We start from the raw sequence: 10794 nt of genomic DNA, 5'->3' as shown, positions 1-10794 counted from the left end.
ATTAGACTCGGCTTGCAGTACGAAAGGGTCATTCAAATACTCACTTCCCACTTTATGTCAATCCAGAGGAATAGAGAATAGTGTGTCCACTAGGGGGCGGTGTGAAGGACAAAACGTAAAGCTTCTGTCGTGAAAATATTTGAGGAAATATGAGATGAGATTACACAGTTGAGCTTTGTTTGTGTGAAGATGCCAGCATGTGTATAGTACACACACTAGTCAAGCACACATACACACACGCGCACATACACACACACACAGACAGATGTTTACCTCATGACATACACACACAGGACAACTTGCAGGAAGTAGCCGCAGTGAATCATGGGTATTGTATAATTTGAAAAAAAGAAGAAGGACGTCATGAAAAATGTGATGATAATAAAGTCAAGTCTGAAAAAAAAGAAACATTTGTCATCATGCGTCATTGTGATGTGAGCGTTTTGTATAACTGAGACTCTCCTGATTGGACAAGAGGGCAGGCCACGGCTTACGTATGACCAATCAGAACGCAGCATGTCACATTCATTGATTTAGCTTTGTGTCCATGGTCCTTTTTGAAGCTGGAGGGTGTGAGTAACGCGGGGGTGGAGGTGGGGGTGGGTGGGGGAGTCAACAACTAGGCCATGCACACACATATGAAGACACACAAACACACACACTAACCATAGTGGACAAGCCTTCACTTTCCATTAAGTTCAGTGCTGCCCTGAGGTTGGGGGTAAAAATACTTACACCACAGAGAGAAGCACCAAAACGACAACAGTGTGCGTTTGTGTGTTTGTGTGTTTGTGTTAGGGGACTCTCCTTGTAGTGAACACGTTTTTATAAATCATTACTTTAACAGAGGAGACACAAACATAAGCTTTTCTACAAGAAACTAAAAATAAATCTGTACAAACAAAGTGATCAAAAGAAGAGTCAGGATCAATGATTACACCGGCTTAGTCATCTAATCTCTGTACGGTACATCAACAATAACTAATAATGGGGTTTGGTGTATTTAATGGAAAGGAAAATGGGGCAAGAAGGGGAAAAAGAGAAAGTGGTTTTCCTCTATATAGGACATGTGGGGGTGTATAAGTGTTTTATCCGTCTGCGTGAAAGGCAGATCGTGACTTAACTCCCCCCTCCCCACTTCTCAACCAGCCAAACCCCAGTGTGTTTCCTCCTGAAGAGCTTAAGGTGTAAATAGTTCACAGTGTTCTTGTGGGGGTGTTCAACATGGGGGTGTTTTGCACATACAGGGTTACATAACTGCACAATCCTATTTCACTCTAGGGTCACACATTATACTGTTATCTTGTGACCACCGCTCTGCACAAGTCATTGTCACATATTAATATGGAATACACACACACACAAACACACACGGTCCCTCTGCACAGAGAGACACTCATGTAAAACACCAGTAGAGTGATGCTCAGTGACATTAGTACGATGTCCCTGCAGTCACTCACAAGCAGCACAAAACAAGTGCTCCTGTTTCACTGACACAATAACATCACAATGCCAGAGGACAAAGACATCATCAGTGTGTGGGTGTGTTTTTACATGCGTGCATAATACAACGATGATACAAGGGCTTTGTCGCCACAGAAACACATATGGGTTGTGTGTGTTCTGGCTGGTTTGGCACAACGTCCTCCTGCCACTCCTGGATTACGGTGATATCATTCATTAATTTGAGAATAGATTTCTAACCGTTGACCACGGCGGCACTAATCAGTGTCCACTTAACCGAAACGTTGGCTGGCCTTTTCCTTTATGGAAGAATGGAGCAGCACTGGTTCTTGTTCATCTATGAAGCAATTATTAATTAGGGGACCATTATATTCCAGTTCATTTATCACGGTGAAATGTGGAAATGATCAAAGCATCCCTCAAGTCAAGAGTTTATATGCTACTACTTTTGCCTTGGTTCTGTGTCTGTCATTTAAACCTGCTTGCATCACAGCTGCTCGACCACACTGTCCCATTTAGGAGGATCCTTCGAACGTGACCTGACCGAGATATGCAGCCTTTGTTTGAAATACGTTTGGAGGACACAACCGGTGTGTCCTTCCTCTGTCTTACAATTCCCAGAAACCACTATGATCAAAGCAAAATTAATGGCAGTGATGTATTCAGATTTACACTGAAATACAATGTACCTTTTATTTGGAACCATATTATTTGGTACAATTTTGGTTCTTCTGCTATTTTTACTCGGTCTGATACAATAAAGATGACAAATAACCTAGATTTCTTTGTCCATTCACACCTTTCACTGGGTGCAAACAAACAAATGTTTTGTGCAATGAGATGAGAACTTCAATCAGTACAAAGGCTGCATCTCTCAAGGAGTCACCCCCATGAAATGACACCCAGTTCTTACATCTCAATGTAGTGTTAATAAAGGTCGAATGAAAGATATTTTTTGGTTATCACCGGAGTGTTAGTGCCAATCACAGCACCTTCCTTTCAGACTAAACCCAAGAAGCGATACAGGTCACAGAAATAACAAAGTAATCTCCTCTCACCTCCTCCCAAATAACACAACTGTAATCTCCAGCTTTATTTTGTTCTCTTCCCAAACACAGATACAGATATACAGGATCCTCTCACCGTCTATCCCAGCTCTGTTCCTCCACTATACTTTGACAAATCACCACATTAAATGTGGCCATTTTTAGATGCACCACACTTCCCTCTGCTTATTGATTTCAGATAAAACTGCAATATTTCCATTCATTTATTTCCGTTTGTCGATGTTGTGCACACACACAAAGAAAGGCGCACAATGATACACACGTACTTTCTCTTTCTCCTTGGTCGTTAATAACGTACTGATGGCAATACTGAGGTTACTGACCCATAGCAAAGCCATTCATCAAACAATGCAACTAGCATATGATCATAATACATTTGCTGGAGATGAATGTCTTGCAGTCATGTGAATAGACTCCATACTTCCCAGAAGGACGAATGTGATGGGAAGCAGATCAGATCAAGCTGAGGTATTTACACGGAGAATTACATTCTGGCTTGAACTATTACACACATCCATAAAAAAATCAAATCCTCCAAATCCTATTTTACTATAGAAAATCATAGACTGGTTGATCTAAATGCCCCTGTCGGTTCCTTATCCTAAATGTTTTCAATGCAGACATGTGACACTTATCTAAATATACCAAGTCACCATCTGTTTTATCCTTGTTTCTCTTATTTTTTTGTTAACCCTCCTCTTTAATGTGTGAAGAATATCTAAACATCTTCCATCCAGCTTAACCAGATTTATTAAATACATTTCAAATATATATCAAAGTAAGATGACTATTTTAACAGCAGGTCACTATTTTTATTGTCTTCTTAATCATTTTACTTCTGACCTCCTGCAATTTGTACCTCATCATTAAGCAGGAAGTGCATAGCCTGCATATAATCTATATTTCTTTAGGGTGTGAGACATCAGTCACCCCTCTAATGGCTCGTCATTAATCTTTGCAGTAGGCTTTGGTGTTGGAAATAATATTACAGTAGTGTTGTACTGAACTCTAGTGGCGGCAAGGTAAAACTGCCCCATGTGTACAGGATGGAAGTATGTAAGGAAAATAAATATCTTATATGTAATTGTGCTATTTCGTGATAATAGTAATATTAGATGTGAATGCAAAGGCTTGACCTTTCACCTCTAATCTTGCAGACTGGTGGGGATTCCCAGGTTTCAACCTCTGTGGAGTCGTGGTCAGGGTCGTTGATACTCCTGATCAGTCTTTCTGGTTGTAACGATTGTTGTTGCGCCCCCCTGTGGTCAGGTATGTATGATGACCACCGTTGTTGAGGTTCTCCATTCTGACGTGAGACGCTGATTGTTTAGTCTCCAACCTCAACCACAAATTTGGTACATAAGGATGTGATGTCAAATGCCCCCTGGGGGTCAATCATAGCAAATCAAACAATCAACAAAAAGTACTATATTCCTCTTAATAAGATCAGATGTGTCAGCTGAATGTGGTTTCTTGTTATGTGACTGAAAATCATGTGAGGGGGAGTCAACAATGAACACTGTTGTAAGTGTTGCCAAAGTGTATTCAATATTCACGTGTGCACACATACGCACACACACACTCACTCACTCACACACACACACACACACACACACACACACACACACACACACACGCACACACACACACACACATACACACACACACACACACACACACACACACACACACACACACACAAACGGCTTGCACCACACTTCCTCCATAGCTTTATGGGACTTGTGCTTTATGTATTTTCCTGGATCGTGTAAAAATCTAAGATCAATGAACTCTTTTCAATGTTTTGCCTTTTCTTTTTCAACGTCTACAATTTGTGTCTTGACTTTGGTGAAAAGTAAAAGAGTTTTCAGGAATTAAATTAGGATTTTAGGAATTTGGGAGGCTTGACATAAATATTAAGATCCTTATTTTACAGTGCAGCTTTTTGAATGGCAAATGAACACAAATGCCATAAAAGTATGAGAGTAAATTTGCATTTATAAAACAAAGCCATTATTCTGCTAGAGAACGAAAGACAAAACTGCCTCCCGCAACTTCCTCCTCCGGCGTGGTTGCTAGGTGACAGCAAGTGGGCGTGACAGGGGAGCCGGGATGGGCGCGGCTATGTTCACACAGTAGCGCCTGGCGGGAGGAACGTGGAGACGAGCTGAACAGAACGCCGCTTTACCTTTTAACGCCTGTAGTTCACGTTCAACCCGAACCCGAACGCTTTAACACGGAACACCACAACCGAAGAATGTCTAACAACAGCTGGAAGCCGTTTGTTTTCGGCGGACTGGCTTCTATCACGGCGGAATGCGGTGAGTGAGGCGGGCGGTGTTAGTCGTGCGGCTCTTCCGTAATGGTGTATCATCTATGAAGGAAACGCCTGATGCTTTGTGTGCCTGTGTGTGTGCATATGTGTGTTATAGGGACTTTTCCGATAGATTTAGCAAAGACTCGCCTCCAGGTTCAAGGACAAGTGGGCGACAGTAAATACCGAGAGATCCGCTACCGGGGCATGCTGCACGCCATAGCCCGGATAGGCAGAGAGGAGGGGCCCAAAGCTCTGTATTCAGGGTCAGTCTGCTGTGTGAGTGTGTTTCTGTCTGTCTGTCTGTGTATGTCTGTTGTACTTTATTATAACCATGTGTGTTGTACAGACTCGCCCCTGCCATGTTGCGCCAGGCTTCCTATGGTACCATCAAGATCGGAACATACCAAACACTCAAAGGTCTGCTGGTTGACAGGCCTGAAGGTGAGCTCCAGTCTCTGTTCGTGTCTCCTTCTCTCTCTCTCTCTTTCTCTCTCTCTCTCTCTCACTCACACACACAGACTTAACATGCAAAGAAATATGTTGCACACGCCTGCGGTCCTCTGTGACCTTTCAGGGGAATGTGTCAGGAATGTGTGTGTCTCTGTGTGTGTGTTGGATTGTGCAAACTGTACAACGTATGGAATCAAATTCAGCTCTGTCACTCTTCCCCTTCTCTTGTTTCAGATGAGACGTTGCTGACTAATGTGGCATGCGGCGTGCTGGCTGGTGTCATTTCCTCATCCATCGCCAACCCCACCGATGTTCTGAAGGTAGCCAATAACACACACACACCCACACACACACTGAGACAGAGACAGATCAGCTAATGAGGTGCACACACACACAGATCTCTCCAGTTCTCCCTCGTGTAGTCTGTTTGAGCAGTTGAGCAGGTTTCATGTCATTCCTTGAAACGACATCTGCCAGCAACGTTCCAGGAAAAGAAAAACTCCACAAGCACATTCAGACCTGTTTGGTTGAAGGTACACGTGGAGCTCTCCTGGATGAGATCTTAACTGTTGTCCAGACCTTCTAGACCTGCATTCTGCTGCATTGGTCGACTGCCTACTGGAGTAAACGACATCATGTCACCAAGTCCTGCTATTTATAGACTGAACCCCTTCTCAACTTCACATAGTGTTCTGTAAATGATAAGGGGGCCACGGATCAACGTGTGTGAGCGTGTGTGTGCGTGTGTGTGTGAAAATTGAGAACATTCTAGAATCCTGAATTTGTATCTTTCTAGATACTTTTGTTTGGTTGTCCTAGATTTATTTTTATCCTGATCAAGAATGAAGTGAAAAATACAAGAAATTTATGGAGTTACCAATGGATTTTTATGAATTTCTTTGTAACTTTGAAAAAAAGTTTTTCTACTTGTTTTTATTTTATTTTAATTTTTTTAACAAGCAGATGTTTGCCTCTGACCTTTTGGCGTTCTGCCCGATTAGCTACATGTAGAGTTTGGAACATGCATGTTGGCTCTCGGCGTGTTCAGGCTTCGTAAGTGATGTCATCATAAACCTCCCCGAACCACAACAACTTCTAAATACCAAGCACAGGGGCGATTGCTGGAAACCAGAAAGGAGAAAATACTGTAAAATTTACCAAAACTCTCCTTTGCTTTTGTTTTCACTACATATATTCCAATGAGACCCTGAATTCCCCACCAGTGCTTTGCTTTTGTTTGTGGGCTTGGCAAGTGTACAGCATTCCTTCATAATCCAAGATCTAAGTATGTGTTTTGTTCCCTGTCTGTTCCCTTAAGATCCGCATGCAGGCTCAAGGGAATGTGATCCAGGGGAGCATGATGTGTAACTTCATCAACATCTACCAGCAGGAGGGAACTAGAGGACTGTGGAAGGTAAACACACCCCTGAACACTGCTGTGCTCTTTGTATTGATTGATCAGTTTGAGGTCGGACATCATATCCGCTTGCTGTCCCTCTCTCTCTGTCAGGGCGTCTCTCTCACGGCTCAGCGTGCGGCCATCGTCGTCGGGGTCGAGCTGCCGGTCTACGACATCACCAAGAAGCATCTGATCCTGTCGGGCTTCATGGGCGACAACGTGTACACGCACTTCGTGTAAGTGGCACCGGAAAGGGGAAGTTAAATGAACGAGCAACTGTAGGTTTCACAGATTCTCATAGTAACTTCCGATGTCTTAACTGCAGCTCCAGCTTCGTGTGCGGCCTGGCTGGAGCTTTGACCTCCAACCCTGTGGATGTAGTGCGGACCCGCATGATGAACCAGAGGGGAGGAGCTCTGTACCAGGGAACAGTGGACTGCCTGCTGCAGGTCAGTCACAGGACCGAGGGGACATGTTTACGAAAGAGAAGGAGAAGTTAGAGTAACAAAAGTCGTGTGAGGAAATGTATAATTCGATATAATGGGATATTTTTAGTTCCCTCAATCTCACCACCGGATGGAGAGACTGCTTGGATACACACACACACACACACACACACACACACACACACACACACACACACACACACACACACACACACACACACACACACACACACACACACACACACACACACACACACACACAGCATAGACAATCTCATGGGCTCTGACCCAATCACACTGAGTATAATTTTAACTCGGATCACATTTGGAGTCGAGTTTCCCGTCTTGTTTCCTTGGATCCTTTAAAGATGTCTAACTTCAACACATTCTGGATGTAAAATACACCAAAATAGTTCTAATCATTAAATTTGTAGACCTCAGAATCAGCAAACAAAGCCCTAAAGTTCATCTGAATCGATCCCTTAAGGTTCAGGTGTTCCCAGATTCAGGTGGAACACATGCAGGGGGCTCTGGTTGGTTATCATGGGAGTGATCGGTTGTGTGAAACAGGTTTTGACACGTAGGTTGTGTTTTGCAGACGTGGCGCTCCGAGGGCTTCATGGCTCTCTACAAGGGCTTCTTTCCCAACTGGCTCCGCCTTGGACCCTGGAACATCATTGTATCCTTTTTACCATTTGATCTGGAGTCTGTTTACATTCTCACTTATGTGTTTCAACACTCTGAAATTAGAGTTTTGTGCATTCCGAGCTTCATTGACCGGAAGCTGAGAGGTAAAGCAGTTTAACCCCGTTATGTAACAGAAGTACGCTCCTGCCTTGGTAGCCCAATTGCCGGGGTTAAGAGGAAAAGGGGATTTCTGCTATGGGCCAGATCCTATTAGAAATTCTGGAGCAGGGAATGTGAAGGAGGGGGCTAAGAGAGCGTTTGTCATCCTTCTTCAACCAGGCCAGTGTAATGAGATTACAAACTGTTTGGGTTTCGGGGCAGAACAGACTGAGGTAACAAGGGAACGGCCACAAAAGGAGGCTTTGAGGAACCCGAACCAAAAACTCCTCCCCGCATCACATTCCCCATCATTTCTGACAATCTCTCCACCTCGTGACTTCTGTAGACCTTGACTCCTGCGCTCAGTTCTTCCTGGCGTACGAGCAGCTGAAGAAGATGGACGTGTGAAGGAGCGGGACGAGGCGGCGAAGCAGAGAGAGAGAGAGAGAGCGACGTACGGAAACGCTCTCAGATGAAGAGCAGAAGGGGGGCCAAGTAAGGAACGGGCTGCACGGATCTTTAATGGCACCTCTGAGCAGGGGAAAGGGGGCTGATGTAGACCCGCAACCTGATTCGTATACGAGCTACATGTCCCCGTAAGCCGGACACGCCTGGAAGCCACTGTGACATACAAAACCCTAACTGTAACCTTTATTTCACCTGGTTTGGCCCACAAGATTCATGTTTATTGGTTGATCAACAGGAGAGTCGCCCACCGGTCCCAACACAGCAACTCTTTAATTCTTCTTTTATTGGTTCGGCAGTTTCCTTTGGAGAAAACATGAGGGGTGTTTGTGTTTCTATTATGGTGGCGCCTCCAGACTGAGTGCCTTAGTTTGTGATGATGGTTAGAGACGAACTGAGAGTGAGATCAGTTTGTAGCATCTGACAGTCACAATGTTCAGTTCCCCTCAGTGTGCACGAGTGGCACCGGGAATCCATCTGGTGTGGTTTTTACTTTTAATTTGTTTTTATTTTTTTTCCTCAATCCAGATCCGCCAAGAGACTCCCCAGAGTAATTCCTTTCGGCTCAAGCCAAAAATACACCGGGCTGTAATAGAACTTGCATAAACAGCTTGGAGGCCGGCGTATGCGCTTACAGAGGACACACACACACACACACACACACACACACACACACACACACACACACACACACACACACACACACACACACACACACACACACACACACACACACACACACACACACACACACACACACACACACACACACACACACACACACACACACACCCTTATGTGGCGGGGGGGGGGGGGGACAGACAAGCGGTCCCACCAGAGTGCAGATAGGAAATCAAACCTGCGGCAGGCGGGATGACTCCCTGCGCCCCTGAGCCATATAGGTCACTGCAATAACTCCAATTCCTCACAGGCACTGGTTACATAAGCCTGCACGCTATACACTCAGTCAGCCCCGCACAGTCCTCAACGCTTACACCACTCTGTCATTGAGGGGTGTTACAGGAAAATCCTTTCATTTGGATTTATTTATTGATTTGCAGCTTTAAAAGCGTTACCTCTAAACTGTCCACACACTGTATAGTGTATTTATTTTTAAAGTGCATCCGGTTGACTTTTTACTGTATTTGCACGCAGTTGTGCTCACTGTACGAATTGCAAAGAATGTTTGTGTGGCTGCACCTTTACACCTTGTTATTATTCTGATGGTAAATTGCTGTATATGTGTATATTTGGAATTAAAGATGCACAATATTCCGCCTTGCAGTCCTCTGTGCAGACACACGGGGGCGCTGTGGGGTTACTTTTGCCCACAGTGCTTCTACGACATTTGATATATTTTTTTTCCTACCTTTGGCCCACAAATCTGGCACAGTGTTGTTGTTTCTCAGGGACTCCCACTTTCTTTCAAATACACGTTCAGGCTGCAAACAATCACTTTATGAATTATGCAGCAGAGATGCGGAAGCTAAGATGGAGTAGTTTTTTATTTAGTTCTGTGGATAAATTCCCAGTTTTTCCCCCTCATCAGAGCTGTTTTGGGAAGATGATAGGAGCTCAAGGGAAATTGGTGGGAACCTGGTTAGGTCTCTGTGTTTCAGCCTTGTTCTTTTATTTAGGGTGCGTCATCATGGGACTTATTAGCTGTGGGAGAGAGAGCTGTTATTCTTGTGTCTGCTTCATCTGCGTGACACCTCCAGTTATTGTTGATGTGACAAAGTTGCTGCATTCACTCGATTCCAAACGACACCACTGAGCTCGACGGAGGCAATAACAGGCTGACTCTGGGAACTAAAGTCTTTTTTTTACTTATTTGACACATAAAAGGCTTTGCAGTCACATAATCAATCAATCAAAATGTGACAAATAGCCTTCAAGGTAGTGAATGGCCTCATTTAGAGGCTTTGGTTTGTGCTGACAGAACATAAAGCAAGTTTGAGTGTTAGAGAACATTGAAAATGATATAAAGAAGCTTTTGTAATTGTCTAAAGTTTGACACTACATCTATCTTAATCTATATTTCTTAATAAAAACCCAGACTTTTCTTTATTTTTCCATGTACAAATGTATTCTCTAGAATCTTCTTTAGTTAAATTCCTTGCAAACTCTTTAACAATGTGTTTGCTTTACCACCTCTTCATTTGAATCGATCTTGTCTTTTCTAACATGATTCTACTTCTATACAGATTCCTCAACAGTCCAAAGATTGTCAAGACTTTCCTTTATATTCTGGAATTACTTATAAACCATAAGATCTTTCCCAAGCCTAAATGTGTCAAGTCGTCAATTAAAGACAGAGCAAAGTCAAAAGCAGTGAAAAGTTTATCCACATCCGAGCTACAAGGACACTTTGTAAGACTGGCTGATATCACTGTTGAATCA

General features: G+C 43.7%; 1 protein-coding gene across 2 annotated transcripts; it reads left to right on the top strand.

Annotated features, from left to right (window-relative positions):
• The first annotated feature begins 4645 nt into the window (after positions 1 to 4645).
• Positions 4646 to 10445, top strand: LOC143010178 (kidney mitochondrial carrier protein 1-like). 2 transcript variants are annotated; one of them, XM_076162385.1, is made up of 9 exons: positions 4648 to 4852; positions 4964 to 5111; positions 5195 to 5289; positions 5533 to 5618; positions 6617 to 6712; positions 6809 to 6933; positions 7023 to 7146; positions 7742 to 7822; positions 8296 to 10445. In XM_076162385.1, exons 1-9 carry the CDS (start codon positions 4789 to 4791, stop codon positions 8335 to 8337), a joined length of 861 nt encoding a protein of 286 aa, XP_076018500.1. In that variant the 5' UTR covers positions 4648 to 4788; the 3' UTR covers positions 8338 to 10445. The 2 variants fall into 2 exon arrangements, with proteins under 2 accessions (XP_076018499.1, XP_076018500.1); XM_076162384.1 differs by having other exon boundaries at positions 4646 to 4852; positions 6617 to 6933.
• The last annotated feature ends 349 nt before the right edge of the window (positions 10446 to 10794 follow it).

This window comes from Genypterus blacodes, unplaced genomic scaffold (assembly GCF_046128005.1).
Source record: "Genypterus blacodes isolate CSIRO-AG114 ecotype Tasmania unplaced genomic scaffold, CSIRO-AGI_Gbla_v1 ptg000120l_1, whole genome shotgun sequence".
Classification (NCBI taxonomy): Eukaryota; Metazoa; Chordata; class Actinopteri; order Ophidiiformes; family Ophidiidae; genus Genypterus; species Genypterus blacodes.
The sequence above is the reverse complement of the archived record's forward strand: the minus strand, read 5'-3'. Positions and strand labels throughout refer to the sequence as shown.